This window comes from Camelus bactrianus, chromosome 7, assembly GCF_048773025.1.
Source record: "Camelus bactrianus isolate YW-2024 breed Bactrian camel chromosome 7, ASM4877302v1, whole genome shotgun sequence".
NCBI lineage: Eukaryota > Metazoa > Chordata > Mammalia > Artiodactyla > Camelidae > Camelus > Camelus bactrianus.
Window position 1 is genome coordinate 68,936,290 of NC_133545.1, and position 18,082 is coordinate 68,954,371.

At 33.3% G+C, this 18,082-nt stretch overlaps 1 protein-coding gene and 1 pseudogene across 3 annotated transcripts in view; one reads left to right on the plus strand and one right to left on the minus strand.

Annotated features, from left to right (window-relative positions):
• SEMA3A (semaphorin 3A) overlaps window positions 1-18,082 on the plus strand; it is a 443,880-nt gene that overhangs the window by 337,673 nt on the left and 88,125 nt on the right. For all 3 annotated transcript variants that reach the window (XM_045510443.2, XM_045510442.2, XM_074367557.1), the window contains 2 exons: window positions 8,124-8,217; window positions 16,361-16,480. In XM_045510443.2, coding sequence (XP_045366399.1) covers window positions 8,124-8,217; window positions 16,361-16,480 — 214 coding nt within the window. The remainder of the gene's footprint in view (window positions 1-8,123; window positions 8,218-16,360; window positions 16,481-18,082) is intronic.
• LOC105062374 (cytochrome c oxidase copper chaperone pseudogene) lies at window positions 13,631-13,830 on the minus strand (annotated as a pseudogene).

Consider the following 18,082-nt stretch of genomic DNA (forward strand, 5'->3'; position numbering starts at 1 on the left):
TTCCTTTATTTTGGATCCAAAAATTTCCTCAGTAACAGAAATTATATTGAATTCAATGAAAGAAGTCTACATAGATGTAACCAGAGATTGATCGCATATCCTGACTAATAAACTGGACTACATTTTATATAACTGGAATTTTTTATAATTTAATTTAATATATGAAATACATTTTTGTCAAAACAATTATGTAATTGTAGCTTTACTTGCCGATGAAAACTTCCTTTCCAAGTTGTGTATTTGAAAAAATATTGGCAATTATTGAATAAGTATTGTTATAATTATTGACTCTAAATATTTTAGTATTGAATGACTACATCTTTGACTTAAATCCACATCTCATAATTATTGTACATCTAAAACTAACCAAAACTATTAATTACCATGAAAAGAAGGTATTGTTAGTACATTCAGACCTAGAAATCCTTACAGGTATATAGCTTTTCCTTGGACTTAGTTTCACTGAGATTCTTTTTTCAGTTAACAGTCATTTACTTGCAGCAGTGTTAACTTTTTCTGATTGTAGAGAAAAATAAAATTCCAATATAATATGACTGAAATTATAGTTAAATCAAAGGCAGGACATTGTAATCAGGGCAGAAAATTATACTTGCTTCATTCACACAGCATTACTTTTAAACTTCCCAGCACTCAGTGACAGACACCAGGGCTACATTTCTTTTGTATCTTCCCACAGTGTATACTGTTAAATAACTCTTTCTGACAGGCTAATTTTTATGAAAGTTTATTATTTGTAATTGCTGTTATATTCTTTTGAAGAGCCAAGGCCTCTTAATAGCTCTCAATTTTGAAATAACCATGGAAAATAAGGAGATTTCCTACAGGCCAGGAAACCAAGTTTGAATTATCAGAGCAGAGGGATTGGGGCTGAAGTTCAATAGCTGAATTTATAAAAATAAATGAATACCAAATAATAGCATGTAGAGAATGAAAAGGAAAATGGTTTTTAAAAATCTGGATAATCCCTGTTTTATGTTGAAGGACGGGGACAAAGAGCAGCAGAAGCAACTGTCCAAGTTCAGAGGACTCGGATGATAGAATCACACCACGTTAGAAGTGGAAAGGTCTTTGTAGAATAACTTATTTGGAAACTTTTACCGTGACTACATAAAATCAATAAACCCTAAAGATTGCTTATAAAGTATATGTATGCTTAGCGTCAGTTTTCTGGAGGAAAGAATCCATAGCTTTGCTTAAATATCAAGGGAATTTTGATGCCACAGAACTTAAGAAACGTGAGCTACAAAGAAGCTAAAGTACTTGACCATCACAACGCACAACATGAAAAATTCCTTTAAATTGCCATAATGTATAAGAAGACCTAACTCTCCCCTCCCCAGGCTATGGCAGTAGTTCTTTTCCTGCCACCAGGCTCATGTGTCTCTTAATCATCCTACGCGTCACTATCAGATTCATCATAATACATCTCTTTGATGCTATTGTTCTCCAGCTAAAGTTGCCACTGTATCACTGACACCTTCTGAATACAGACTAAATTGCTTATTCTGGCACAGGAAATTTTCCACAGTGTGATTCCAAATTTATTTATCTACCTTATCTCTTAATATATGTATGTAGTCTTCACTATTTAAACTCAACTTTATGTTATCATATGAGTTACATTTATTTTGAGGGGGTTTTGTTCATGCAGTTTCCTCTAGATGGAATGATCTGCCGCTGTGCTTTCCTCTCCCCTCTCTTTTTGAGGTCCTCTGGGCCTCTGCACCCACAACCACTACACACACACACACACACACACACACACATACACACGTGTATACTCACAGATACACTCACCTCCTACCAAAATACATCTTTATAGGATTAAATCAAATGAAGCCTTTCTTTATATGTGAAACAGAAAATTATCTAGCCCCCATTTTGAACTCCTGTGGTTTCCAGTTTCTACTATTATAGTGTACATCTGACATAATATTTATGGTAAACCCACTTTTTCATATAGTGGTTGAAAACATGGATTTGGAAAGAGATGGTTCTGTTATCAGATTTTTACTCCATCAATTATTATATTTATGACTTTGAGTATTATATGGAAAATGTCTTCATTTCTGATCTGTAAAACTGGCGTAATAATAGTAAGGTTGTTTGCAGAATAAATGAAAATATACAGATTAACTCTTAAGGCATCATTAGCACTTAGTATATGTTCAATGTTAAGTGAAATAGCTAACAAATACTTCATGAACATTGTAATATTGTTATATAATTTTTGTTGTAAATTCTTGTATGCTCCTTGATACCTTTCACCTTCTTATTCCAAACATAACTCTTACATAGTCACAGCTTAATGTATATTTACTGCGCCAATTAATATTTGTATAGTATTTCAGAAAACTTATATAAATTAGGTTGTTTTTAAAATAAATAAAAAATGCAAATCCTAATTTTGTACTTTTATAAGTCGAAATTTTATATTTTTATAAGTAGAAAATTGCATTTGGTAAAAGCCCAGTTTTACAGTTTGATATTCCCACTCGCCAATATCCCAGAGATATTTGGAGTAACTTTTATTGATGAAAATGGTCAGGTAAAGGAGTTATACTGGAATGATGGAGGTATTACTTTGATCAGAAAGATTTTTGAAGTTCTGCAAAGGAGTGTTTTGATAACTTTACCTCTCAATGAAGATGGTTCTATTGAGAAGACTAATATTTATTAACAAGCTTAACATTAATAATAACTGCAGAATTACAAAGCCCAAAGAAAATTAATGACGAAGAAGGATGTAAAAACAAAGGGACTATAATATTATACTCTTTATCATTAAATCTTGGTTTTATATTTTATAATAAGAGTAAACTCATATTTGAAGTATATAACTATATCAATAATCTATTAATAGTGACATATACTACAAGAAGTTAGACTCATGTTTCTTAAAATCCTATTTAAAACTAGGTTTAATATTTGAATTTTGTATTCTGGCCTCTATGCACAACTGTGTTCCTATCTGTGTCATATCCCTAATGTCTTAGCTCCGAGAGGTCAGTGCTATGCCCTTGCTATTCCTTAAATATAGTTTTTCTATAGCACCTCTTCCACTCAGTCACATGGTCACTCGTTTATTCATTCTTTCTTTCACTGAGCTTTAACTCAGTGAAAAGTTCTATCTTAATATGTGAGAGAAATATAGTGCATAAGATTTTTCCCTCACCTCAAAAGTATTACATAAGAAAAAAAGAATGACATGCATTATTGAATATCAAAGTTGAAGGTAACAATTGGCACAAAGGTGCTATGAATAGAGTGGTATGCAAGTTCCAGGGAGAAAACATTTTTTTCTGTTGGGGAAAATTAATGAACATTTAATGGACTGAGTATTATGACTTAAACTTTAAATAATGAGGAAAATGTGTTACTTGCATGGAATAGGGAAAAGTAATTTGAATGGAAGAAGAATGGCATATAAGAAAATACAGAACATGTATTTGTTCATCTGTCCTGCCATTGAATATTACTTAAGGGTAGACCCTTGGCTAATAAAAACCAAAAACTAGGGTTTTTAGTGTAATCTTTCTTGTGGATTTCATGGACTTTTTCAACTATACTTGTGGTGTGATGACAAGTTTTCTTTCCGTAGAGATCCTCTGACTTCCAGGGCTACTCTTTGCTGCAAAGGGAATAGGATCTAGAGCTGTGTTGTCCAGTAGAACCTCTGTGACAGTGGAAGTGTTTCCATCTTTGCAGTGTTGTATTCACAAGTCTCTTGTGACTACTGAACTCTTAAAATGTAGCTAGTGCAACTGAGAAATAGGATTTTTAATTTTAATTGATTAAATTACGATATGTAGCTCATGGCTATTCGTATTGCACAGCATAGATCTAGAGTCACCTTTTTAAGAGAAGTAAATTACAGTTGAATTTGATCCAAATGGATTTCCTTTGGGTAAAATACAGTATGCCACAATATTTCCTGTGAGATCCTATTACATCCCTTCATTGCTGAAGTCAGTAGTTTTACCCAGTATTGTCATTACCTGTGCACTATTGTTAATTAGGATATACACAAAGGAAACTAATAAATTAGATCTCCAGGAAGCTCTGAAGACTTCTCCTAGGAAGTGGCTTCTGAATTTGGTCTTAAAGGAAAGGAAGTTCACCCTGGAGTTGAGGACAGGTGGGCTGGGGCTGGTTCAGGCAGAGATGAAAAAAAGCATGGTATGACCAGGGAATACTTGATAATTCCTTATAACTGACAAACAAAGTGTCTTTGTAAAGAGCAGGAGAGGAGAAAGAACAATTTGAAAAAACACAATAATATATGTTTTTTAGTTCTATCCAAGTACTGGGTTTGATTAATTTTATGTAGTTTCCCACCCAAAGTGATTATTCTATCACATATATATGTAGGCTTTTCTTTTTCTTTTATTTTATACAAACATCATTTATGTTTTAATCATTAAATGAAACAACTAAAATTGTAACTTTGTTACCTACGTTTATTACTTGGACAAGATTGAGATTTGGGAAATTTATTGCCATGATGTCACCAATGGTTTATAATTTATAAGACTTTGGATTAGACATTAGCACAGTTATTATTTCCTCTAATGCCTTACGTCACCACAGCCCAATAACATTCAGGAAATCCAGAAGACAAAGGGGAAAGAGTGGTCTTGAAAGCTAAAAATAGTTGCTGAAAACTGATGCAATCATGTAATAAAATATGGCATAATAACTTATATGATATGCTCAAAGTATCTGCTAAAGCAAATTAGAATTCATGCAGCTAGATTTCTGTTCATGTATTACTAAAAATGAAAACCATTTCAGTTCAAGTAAGACATATAAGCTAGGAAGTTTACTTGTGTACATTGGTCTTAAGATTTTTGGTCTTATTACTTGCATATGTGATCTATTTAAACTCTTTAAAACAGAAAATCATTGAGTAGCAGATTTCAAAAAGCATTCCAAGTACAGCCAACAGCTGTCTACGTGATATGTTACATATGACGGCATAGAATGCACAATTATATTAAGGCAGGGTTCTTTTACAAAGAGTCAGTGTTGTCACACTTTTGATAGGTGTCATTCACAAGATAACAGAAATAGCAATTTCATGTCTCAATATCGATCACATTAAGTTTATCAGACATATTAAAAGGATAGTCTTTTTTAATTGAGAGTTTTTATACATACTATATTTAATGACTTTTTGTCAGAAAAGCTTTGGAACTGAACTCTGGGTTATCTATAGGAAAGAACAATTTTCAGTGCATTTTAGGAGTCCAAAATACTTATATATTTTTTAAACACCTGTCTTAATTTCCACTGATGAAAATATAGGCAGGCATTTCCACTGTGGCATGAAATACATTGATCAGTATAGGCAAGAATGATTTTATTGTGACAACAAAAAAAAGAAATTTATGGATATTTTTGAGGGCATACAAAGTATTGTTTTATATACATTATTGCAACAAATAGTCACAATCAACTCTCTGAGATTTTCTTATCCTCCTTTTATAAATGAGGGATCTGAGTTTCAGAAAGGTTCAAGGATTTCCTGAGGCCCAGAGTTACAAAAGGCACAGCCAGGGATAATACCCGTTTCTGTCTAACTTCAACACCCTTGGACTCCATTACTATGTTGTGGCTGGTATGGATTTCACACTGCAAACACATGTATGTAAGAAATATCTTTTACTTACTTATTCAGAAATCAAATTATATTTGTTCCATGCCCCCAACTCACTAGGCCAGAAAGGAAATTCAGTGTTTTACCCTTCAGTAGAATCATATAAGAATGTAGGATAATTACATGGTAGATACCCAGAAATTTGGGCAAGAGTTTCATTTAAAGGAAAAAAGAAGGAAAGGAAAAGGAGGCCAGCTTTGAACACATTACCTGACACCATGGCAAAGGATAGTTTTTCATCTTCTCTTAAACCATAACTGACATGCTTAACCTCTTTTCCTGTGAAGTCTAATCCTATACCTTGTAAATCAAATGTTAAACACAAGGTTGAAAGTACTTTTCATATACCTTAGTGTTGTCATATTAACTTGGACACATGATCTGAGACATCAAATATCTCAGTATTTGGAGAGATAACTCCTCTATCTATGTCAATATTGTAGAATGTCTGATGTGGACAAGAAATTTATAATAATAACAGATTTTTCAGCCACACCACCACTTTTCCCTGCTGCTTCCTCTAACCTGTGAGGCATAGTAACATAGACAGATTTTAATATTTTCTATCATTCTGGCAGTAGGGTGTATATCATTTACTGAGCATATTTCTTCTGGATTTTTCCTAATTTCTGTCAGAATGTATCTAAACATTTCTTAAGATTTCTCCTATGCTTTTTCTTAGTAAATGACAATAAATTTCATACATAATTTTAATATTCAAGCATCTATGATAAATTTGTATTTGTAAACAAGTTTATAATTTAGTGACTTATGTAAATGTTTTTAAGTAATATTCTTTTAAATTATGCTAGGGAAGTTTACAGCAATGGTATTGACTTGTATTAAATGCTCATATTCTTTTGTTGTAGTGATAATATAAGCAGTATTAATAGAATAAAAATAAATTTTGTCTGTTATTTATTTTGATGTTTTAAAAATACTTTATTTCAGTAGGTAAACATTTGAGATTAAATATCATTATCAGCATTGATTTTTAGGAACCCAAGTGTCTGGTGATCACGGAACGGGAGCTAATCATTGACCCAAATGGGCCTGACTTCTGACTCACTGCCCTTCCTGCTACTACTTAGCACAATTCTGAGAAACCCCATAAATTTTTCACAGTGTAAATTTTAGAACTCAGCTAAAGAACCAGCATTGCTAGGGGACAGCTAATTACCAAGTACAGAAATCAATGTAAGGAGAAATAGACTCGGTAATTCTCACTCACAGTAATAAAAACGGAGAACACTTTTGTTTGCTTCCCTTTTCAGTCTTCCTCCCTAACTCAGATGAGTTTCAAGAGTCATAACTTGAAACTCTGCCATTAGCTCCATCACAAATATTAAATGTTAAATAAAGTGATCCATATTGGCCATAAAATGAACACCATTTACCATTCTAAGAATATAGAAAATGCTTTTATGTGAATAGTAGAGAAATTGCCAAAAAAAGCTATTTTATTTCAGTCTGTGAACAAGTTAATGGGCTACTGGAAAAAGCATACATATTCGGACCTAATTAATTTCCAGAACACTTGGTTCTGAAAAGAGTGCTCAGAAACACCTCAGATTACTCCACTGTCATATAAAAGTTGCAGTAGCTAGACACATCCTGAGGGCAGGGTCTCAGGCATGAGTTAGTTACCTCCTTATTAAGGCTTCGGTTGCAGCGCTTTCTGGCTTAGTTTCTACCATAGTCAAATGTTCATTCCTATTTCTAGATACTTGAGCCTCAACTGAATAGACGTGCCTGTGATAAAAATGTGTCACCTCTGTGCTTGTCCTAAGGACATTATCTCCAGGCACACCTTTCCTAATAAACAGTTTGATATTTTCCACTTAGAGAAATTGATAAGGATAATTTCAGGTACCTTCCACTTTCCAAACTGAGTAATTAAAAATTCTTGAGAAGCTTGTAAGCATCAAAGTAGTAAGAATGACGGAGTGAAGGATGTGACTGCTACGGGTATTTAACATTTCCTTCTGGAAAGTACATGCAGAAAATTGAGATAGTGTATCTTCTTGCAGACATTTAATATAGCGAGTTGCTATTTTTTCACCATGTGAAGGAAGTAAATGAGTCATTTTGTTTAAAGTTAACATTCTTTCTTTCAAGAGCCATTAGGGTAGCTCTTGGCATACCACTGTGATAAAATGATTATTCTACCCTTATCCTGACATGCTTTGTTCTGTAAAGTTCATTTATACATTGTTATTTGCAACATGCTAAATGCTACTAAAAAATCACCAAGCTAAATAAATATTTGGCTAATTAGAGCTAGTTTTTATTCCACTTAAGTTACTTTGTTCTCTCTACAGTTTACACAAATAGTAATACTCCTCGATAGCGCAGAAGAAATCTGAACCTCTCTTTGGTTAACTGGCATGTTAAAATACTTTCTATTATAAATAAATTGAATTCTTCTTATTCTTTTCTACAGGACAACATTTTTAAGCTGGAAGACTCGCATTTTGAAAATGGCCGTGGGAAGAGTCCTTATGACCCTAAACTGCTGACGGCATCTCTTTTAATAGGTACTTACTCAGCAATCAGTTAAACAATGAATTTTCTATAAATAATAGCCAGGCTGCATGTTCCTTCTTATATATCAAGATTTTCCATTATTAATCATGAAATATTTTATGAGTATGTCAGTTGAGATATTTTCAAATATTTTGAAAATGAGTAAGAAACACTAAGTGCTGCTTTGATTTTTGAACTATCTACTCTATGGTTCTTTTTAATCAAAATGGTTGAATAGTATCTTTAAAATTCCCTAAATCACTCTATGATCCCACTAGACCTTTTATAATTTTTGTTTTGTAAAAAAAATGATTTTGATTTTCATATTTTGAAAGAGGCATTTCAAGGGGGAATTTTGACAAGTCAGAAGGAAAGAATGAGATTTACTCTATCTTGTTAATTGTAGTTCCAAGATTTGTCACACTCTCAATATTTGGACAACTTAATCAGCACAATCCAACTAAAGGGTACACTTGACAGAGGTCCCTTTGTGTTACCTTGAGCTGAAAAAGTCCTTCTTATTCATCTTTTTTGACTTTGGGGCTTATTCTCTTTTTAATCTAACAGAACAGTTAATGTATTTCGTCTCCCCTTTTCTTTAACCATTTTCCTTCCTAGATTTCTTCTTTCCTCTTTTTCTTCAACGTTGCATATGGGTGGTGAATGCTCATTAGCCATAGTTCAAAAGGATAGAAGTAGGAAGAAGAAGGAGAAAACTTTAGTTTATATTGGAGGATAAAGAATTCTTTCCACCTTTTTTTTTTTAACCACTTCTGGACTGGGATTAAAATAATACACAAAAAGCAATACATCATTAAACAATTCTTCTTTTTCTTTCTTTCTTTCTTTCTTTCGTTCTTTCATTCATTCTTTCTTTTTTTTTAACTTTTGACTATACCAGCAATAGAACACAGAAGATTCTGGGTTGTTATCCTATTCCTGAATATATGTTTTTATATAATCATGTAGAAATTATGTACCTTTTTGTTTCCTTTTCTTTTTCCTTTTGTTTCCTTTTAATAAAATATAGAAAGTAATTATTTGATAAAACAACAAAAATAATAGTGAAACTTTTCAAGTGTAACATTTCTAATTAAATTTTGAATAATACATCTAGCTTTTTAAAGTAAATTTAGGCTACTATTTGATGTGTAGTAAGTTTCTGAAGTTCTGCAAGTCTTTTTCTTTTTAAAAAATAGCTTTTTTTCTATTCAACAAAATAAAACTCCAGTCATACTGACAACATTAACTCTGAAGATGTATTTTTTCCAGTATCCTCTAGTGTTTATCACTATTTCACCAATCCCTGTTCTATTAAGAATAAAACCATTACAGCATGAATTATCTCTATTGCTTTCAAAACGTAGACAATTTCAGTCCATTTGATCCATTTATGGAGCACTTTAACAAAAGTTTAAGACCTGAAGGAATGCAGCAAATGTAACACACTTATAATTTTCCTATTCACAGATGGCCTAGTGATTACTTAAGTGTGACTTCCTTAAGTGCACACGCAGAAATTTGAAAATGGTCTTAAACAGAGGGGAGGAGTCCTACCTTGTCTCAACTTGAAGCCTATACTTATTTAAATTGCACAGTGGAAAAAAATAGATATTCCTCAAAAAGTAGTATGTAAAATTGTGCCTAGAGCAGCTTTAATTTGTGGTATGTTTCTCAGGAGGGATTTGCTTCATTATTTATTTTAATATTCCATTGAGAAAGGAAGATGACAAGTAAGGATTACATAGTTCATATGAAATGCAACCACGCAGCGTCCACAAAAAATACGAAACGCCATGGTTTTGGTTTTATATTAGAATGTCTTTGAAAAAGTTGTATAGGTTTGTGAAAAGAAAAAGAAAATGAGGATGTATGGCTAAAAAAGAACAATAGCTATTTCAGAGAAGCAGCTTTTAGATGGAAGTCCAGATCTCACCTAGCCAATACTGTAAAATAATTGAGTAACTTTCAGAGTTACTTAATGCTTATTGACAAGGAAGATTATTCAAGCTGAGATAAATTAATTTCTGAGCCAGTCGAATAGCAAGATACAGAAAAATGAGCAGGCCATACGAACTGCTAAAATCTCTCACAATATCTGCAACACCATTTTAATTCAAAAGCTGTGACTTCCTTTATTGAGGTTATTTGCTTCTTTTATAACTGTGCTATAAATTCTTTCTCTCACGGTAAATTTAATTCCCCTTGTTGGGTTTTTCTTGGCATTTTCTCTTCTGCTGCTTTAAAAATATGGCTTACTAATTTACTAGAGTGAGTTCTTTTAACATAAATATTTTCTTCAGCACTTCCCAGACTTTTACATACAACTGTAACAACTGTTACTGAGTTATACAGATTGTACATTGTATATTAAAAAACAGCTATTGCAAAAGCCTGTTCGCCCAAAAGAGTTTGAATATATTCTTCTTATTTCCGCACGTAGGAGAAATTTGCCTGGTGCTTCCAAGCTGCTTCCTTCCCCAATACTGGGAAGTCAAATTTCACCTTTATCTCAAAACACTGACAAACTGGCTAGATGGACCTTGACATCAGATTCTTTCTGTATCACCTATCCCTCTATTAAGCAATTTCAAAACCAGATAACAGCTTAAAATTTTGGTTTATAGAATCTATCAAGGTTTAGTATAACCTCTTTCCAAAATGCTTTGGGTTTTTAAGCTAATGACCACAGAAAATATGGAATCTTTCCTGAGCAGTGAATAGTTACTGAGTTAAGCCTCCAAATCCTGTAATATGTCCCAAGGTTTACAAATCATCATAGTGAAGTTAATTTTTCAAGTCTCTTTTAATAAGATTTTGTTAATATGAAATTGCTCCCATATTTATTTTTTACTATTTTTTATTTTACCCACCTCTAAATATTTTTTGACTCTGCTTAAAAATTTTTATATTAAAAATAGCACTTGCTCCCCTGCTCAGAATAAATGCCATGTGTGAACCTCACACAAGAATAAAACCCAGTGTTTTCCACTCTTAACTATCGTCTCACATTTTCATGATGTGAAAGGAATAGTCAACTTGAAAGCAGTTTTATTTCCTCATTGAAGTCTTCTCCAGGCATTGCTGTGCTAATATTTTCCATCACTAAGAGATGTTATGAAGTTCTGTTTCAGGGTGTCTGGGACTTTTAGCCATGTTTTATTTTTCCAAGCTAGAATTCTGTCATGCCTCAGGAAAGAACATAATTTGACATTAGAATGTGCTCTTACTAGGTGTTGGAGCAAACAAGGCACTCCCCAAATTAATTAACTATAATTGAGAAAATTATTTGAACCTCTCTGAGCCTCAGTGTAAAATGGCATGGTCATGTTAATTCCACTAGTTTGTTGTGTCAATTAAATAAGAACGTAAAAGCATACTACGTTTGGGTGTACACATATTTCTGGAATATGTGTGGAAATAGAAACTAATAATCAAAAAAAAAAAAAAGAACTGATAATAGTGGTTGCCTGTAGGGAGGCTAGGAGAAGATTTGGTACCATATAAATTTTATATTTTCAATTTTGTATCATTTGCATATATTAACTACTCAAAAATGTTAGTTTTAAAAGAACAATGTAAGTAACAAACCCAGCATATTTATTGGTACAGAGAATGTGCTTAACAAACTTAAAAATGTAAAATTATTCCCATACCCTTACACTCTCAAGAAGTGATTTTATCCGTGCTGTGTCTGGTGTGTGTGTGTGTGTATGTGTCTAAGAAGAGAGGGAGAGACCCGTATTTTTTTCCCTCTGTTTCTAATCACTCTGCTACCCTGCGAATAGGATTTGCTTAAGGTGTTAACAACATAATGGCTTGGTCTTTAGGTTTGTTTGATTTTTGCTCACATCCATGTCACACTTTACACCTGTGTTAGTAATGCTGTGATTTCCTCAGGAAAGTTTTTGGGTTTTTTTTTTTTTCCCCATTTTCTGTTTCTTCTCACCACACCCTTCTTAGGAATTGTAATCTAATACATTAACTGACCTAAGCCACATTTTTACTTTGTTTTGAGCTGTGAACAGAAAGCACAGAGTAGACGTGAACTTTGGTTTTTAACATGCTTCTCAGGTAACGCTGCCATAGTGGGAATGCAGGTCACTAAACTTTCTGTTCATCTCTGTGAAGAATGCTCTCCTTTGAGATAGTTAAGAAAGCTTACAGCTAAGAAAGAATGGCAGTGTACTGACTGAAATAGCAACGTTCATATTTGAAAATTTCTAGCTTGTTAGTTACATCTATCAGCACTAATTTATCTTAGTTTGATGTATTATTTTTGAGACATCATGCTGCCTATATGGTATTTTTGTAGAAAGACTTCAAAACTTTGTTGGACAGAGTATCCATAACCACTTTTTGGTATATATAACAATTCCTTGATATTCTGTCATCAACTTAATAAAGATGGACAAATGCCATCTTTTCTTTAGTAAATATGGAAAATCCAAAAGTATATATGTTAGCCATAGAATGTAATAAGTTTTTAATAAAGAATGGTAATAGCACAATTACATGAAATGAAATATACTCTGAGTTGATACAATATATCTGCTTAAAGAGAATTCAAGAGTAGGATACTCTGTCACCTATATACATTTGGACCAAATGACAAATATGTCATACAATTTCTGGAGGAATCAGTCCTGATAAGAATCCTGTAGACATCTCAGCAGAAAATTCTATCTAAAGCCTGGAGTCAAGGAATGGTTACTGATATTGAGCACTGACTATATGAGAATGTGCCCTTATGGTCACCTAATCATCTGGTGCCCTCCAGCTCATAGATATCATGTTGACGCTTGCTAAAAATAATATTTAAGTAGGAGGTAATTTCCTATGACTGGAGGCGACTGGTGCCTTAACTGAAACCTTCCTTTGGTTTTTTAGTGAATTCTCTCTAAATTCTGTTTTCAGTAGTAAGTTGAGTCGGTAGCTCTTCCACTTATGAACTTTTCTACATTCTCTGAGTCACCTACTTAACTGTTGTCAAAAGAGAAACAAAATCAGTCTTTCTGCCTTTGCCTTCATTTATATTGATTTTTGCCTTCCTCCCATGGGAGTGGATAAAAAAATTAGTTATGTTATAAAATAACTAATCAAGTGATTATGAGAAACAAATACCTATCAATATCCAAATAGTATTTCTTTGGTTGTAGTTTTTGTAATTTCATCTCTATCTAGAATAGAGTTTATATTATAATAGCAACCACAATTATGAATTTTATTTACAATGAAGCAAACTACATGAAAGAAAAAAGATTGACTGATGGCATTCTTTTTTTGTTTGTTTTTTGACCAGGGATATTTTCCTTTTTTTTTTTTTTAATAAATTGTAAATACTTTTTTATTTATCAGAGTTCAGCAAAGAACTCCCAAGTTACTGAATCTTCATTTTTCAGGAATCATTCACTCCCAGAGCAGACCACCATTTCATATCTTAAATCCCAGGGCTCTCTTGCACTCCTCGTGGGCCTCAATTAGGAGTCCACAGTGCTCTTCTCCTTTCTCAGTGATGCACACATCACACATCTTCTTGGTCTCCCGGCAGGCACAGCAGGGCTTCAGCAGCTTCTTCTCCTGCGACCAGACATGTTAGGGCTGGCAGCCACCAGACCCGGCATTTTTCGCGCGGAAAGCAGCAGCTGGCATTAATACCCTAAACTCTCCCAGCCTTGGCAATTGCCAGTTCGCCCCAACTGATGGCATTCTTCACTCTTCTGTTTCTGGTTATACCTCCTGTTAGGCCTGGTCTGACTACACTCTGACATGAAACTGCTCAGTTTTCACCTTTTGGTTGTTCGATTGTCACCTTTCCTGATTTTTATCACCTAACATGTGGCAGGGTGGGCAGTGAAGTTCAACTAATAATTTAATGCTTTTGATTTTCAAGATAAAGAGGACAGAAGTCATCCTATGATAGCTGTTCCAACATGAAAATATTTGAAATTGGTATGAACATTTTAAGCTGATTTCATAACACATTTTAAACTGTGTCTTATTCAGATAGTTCAAGGAAATAAGTCATTGCATCTATCAGTAAATTAATTATCTGTAAAAAATAAAATATCAATAAAAGTGTTACAGTGATGGAATGTAGGTTAAATTAAGGAGACCAAAGGCATTAAAATATTTCAAAGTACGATTGAAATTTATGGACGGCTTATTCATAGTGGTTTTGTGCTTTTAGAAAAGGGTTCTTTATCTTTTAGGCAGATAAAGCATTATTGCAGCATAGTATGGTAAGAGCAAGTCAGATTTGAACTTAGTATTTAATTAAGTGAAGAGAAGACAAGATGCTTTTGAATCCCAGAGATAACATAGTACAACAATTTGTATCATATGAGTACCATTAATTTAGATAGTAAATTGTACTTAATACATTGTCAAGCCATCATTTTTATTTGTCTTGATTGACAATTCAAAATAAGTGATCAATTTTTAAAACTCAGCCTCTAAGATAAGTTGTCTTTCCATTAATATTTAAAGTTATAACCTGCAGTTGCTTAGTAATTCTATGTAGCTATTCTGCAGTGCTTTGGAAGTTCACCAAAGCCTGGTGAATTCAGAAACATCAGAGAACCATAGTTCTACCAAAGGAATTAATTTGGGTTGGGTCACTGAAAATGTCTAATTTCATTTCCAAGCCCCTTATTTACAAGTGAGAATTGAGAATGTGAACAAAGAGTATCATAAAGATCAGATTAATATGACTTTCCCAAAGGTATTTATAGCTGAAGGTGAACAGAAAGTTTTTGGTTTCTCTAATACATACTAGAGTCCTTTGGAAATGATAGTGGTATACAGATGTTTAAGTTATACTTTATCTATGCCTATTTTATTTTTGAGTACTTTTCAAGCCAGTAAATTCAGAAACATTAACATATCCAAATAATCAATGCGATAGCATTAAGTTTTACTGTTACTATGATAGATTATTGGAGAAAATGTTGCATTAATTGTTGTTTTGCTGATAATTCACTGTAAGCAAGCAGGCAATAATGTGTTTTCTGAATGGGATAATATGAGGCGCTTTTTGTTTAAAGGAAGGAAAATGTCATTCTTACAAACTTGGGCTTATTGAAAGGTTGTATGATATGTATTTAGTATAAGAGACTTGGATTAAACAGGCCTGAGTTTGAACTTTCACCTTGACTTGCCTAGTCATTAGCTGAGCAACCTTGGGTTTCTTGAACTGTGAAATAGGGATACATTTACGTCGTGGAGTTGTTGACAGAGCTAAATGAGATAATTTGAAAATGTCAAGCCAGCACATGACTGCCTGGCAAGCACAAATGGTATTCAGTAAATATTAGCTTCTCTTTCTCCTTGTTTCCTTTTCCTTTCCATTCTAACCTTCTGCTTATGATTCTTCCATTAATAAAACTCTGACCAGAGTTAATTCAGTTTAAGTAGAAATAAGTCAAAAAGCATAACAAAATCTTGAGCTGTAGTGATTATGGCCTTTGTTTATCAAAATTTCTCTTTCTTCAAACATGTTTCTTTTATATCTAAGTCTATGTGATGAACTTGATTTTGGATTATATGATACCAAGTTAGAATATTTTTGCCACTTGCTGTATTTAAAAATGAAAGGCAAGAAAAATCTTGGCAAGGAAAATATTAGTCTTTTCTAAATTATAACAAGATCTCGTTAATTTAGATTCCACTAAAAAGGAAGTATATTAGAAATTTAATATCCATTAAAATCAAAACTATGAGCAAGTTTTACAATGAAACTTTACCCTAATAAGGATATTGGGACCAAAGTAACTTTGAACATACAAAAGCAGAGAATGTGATAAATATGGTTTGCATTTTGTACTTTGTCTTTGGTCATAATAGGAAATATAAAATTTCATATTTAGTAGTGTCCACAGAATCATATTTTGCTCAGTTTTTCAAAGTTAGTGCTAAGTGAGTAGTGAGATACTTAATCTGTGAATGATCATTTAATAAAATACTCCCTTCAGGAAAGACATAGGATAAACTTGAGTAGCTTTGCGTAATGATGCAGAGGACATTTCTGTTTTCTTTTTTAACACAGCCTCAGTGTGAAACTTACATTCTGTTTGTTTGTTTGTTTTCTTTTATTTGTATCACCTTAGTTAAATTAAGAGTTTGTTTATATGGTTTTATTTGCTCACAACGCAGATGAAGAACTATACTCTGGAACAGCAGCTGATTTTATGGGGCGAGACTTTGCTATCTTCCGAACTCTTGGGCATCACCACCCAATCAGGACCGAGCAGCACGATTCCAGGTGGCTCAATGGTAAGTGGTGCGTGCATGAGCACAGCCAAATAACACGTGCAACTATAGTAAGTCAGGGGAGAGCTTTCCCTGTATGGTGCAGACAGTGTTTGAGTTGAGATTTAGTTGCAATTGAACTCATGGTGGTGACTTCATGGCTGTGGGTGTGAGAAAGTGGGGCAAAAAGAGAAAATAGAGATTAAAAACTTCAGGAAAATGTTTGCTTTGTGCCAAAACTAAAGTTTCTCAGTAGTTAACTATGGAAAGAAATAGATCTGGGCTGGAGCTACGGAAGAGAGGCAATGGAAAAAGATAAGTTGACTTGCCAATCTTGTCTTCCAGGGACACCACAACAAATCTCATGATTTAGTATTTTCCCCCCACTCCTCTCATGTTGCCTTGAGAGCATCTTATAAATTACTGAATGTTTTAAAAAATTATAATACAAAAACAACATTACATTGAAAGTGTTTTTGAGATTTCGAGGAACTGTTATATCATTTCATCTGATTCTTCTTAAATCTTTCAAAAATTCTTTCTCCTGTTTTATAGGTTGGGAAAGTAAAGTTAATATTTCACCTTAAATTACACCTAACCCAGTAATAGGTTTGGAACAAGAACCCAGTTTCCTGAATTTCAGGTGCTGGCTTCACTACTTGAACAAGCATATACTTTTTTTTTTACTTTCTTTCTCTTTTTAATATATAGATAAATTTACCATAGGAGAAAATTATAAAATATATATGCTTAAAATAAATAAATAATATTTTCATTTCTTGAACCAGATAATCCATATATAAGTCTTCTGTGTAGAATTTCATTTTTTAAATTAATCACTTCCATATTCATCAAAGATTTTGATAGGTCCCCACTGTATTAAAATGGTTATTTTTTATTGTTAGATAATGAACTCCATTTTTATCTGCCTTCAGTCTTGTACAGTACATCTTCCCAGTCCCTAACTCCCATGCATGAGCTTTCCCCTGTTTCACAAGCCTCATTAATAAGGATGAAGCTTGGCAAACAGTCCATCTGTGTTCTCAGTAAGATGCTTGATTGTCTCACTCTTTGAACTTCTACCACATTTGCTTCTCCTGCTCTTCCAGGGATACCCAAATTCATTTCCCCTCTATCTTGCATTGGTTCGTTGGAGAAAAATCACAGTCTGCTGCTGAACCTCACTGAAATTTTAGTAGGCTGTAAGTTGTGTGTGACGGTCTTTGTTCTGATATATCCCAACTCTAAAGTGACTATTTAAAACATAAAGCATACCTCAAATTGCCTCAGTCGGCATCTCTTTCCTTTTACAACAATTCTGATTGTCCAATTATTTTTCATGTATTAGTGAAAATGCTGTGCCTTTTACCTTCTACCCTTGACCCTTCTGCCTTTGATCTTTGACACTTTTGACTTTTTTGCATTGATTTTTTCTGTAAATTTACCCAATTTACGTTTTTTCCTGTCTTTATCTCTTCTTTGCCACTAATTTCTTCCTTGACATGAAAAGTTGCTCATCTACCCTATCCAAACCCCTACCTTTAATCATGGTGTACCACCAAGTCCCTAGATGTCTGAATGTCTAGCCTGGTTGGGTACTTGTATTCTCAGCATTTCACCACCATT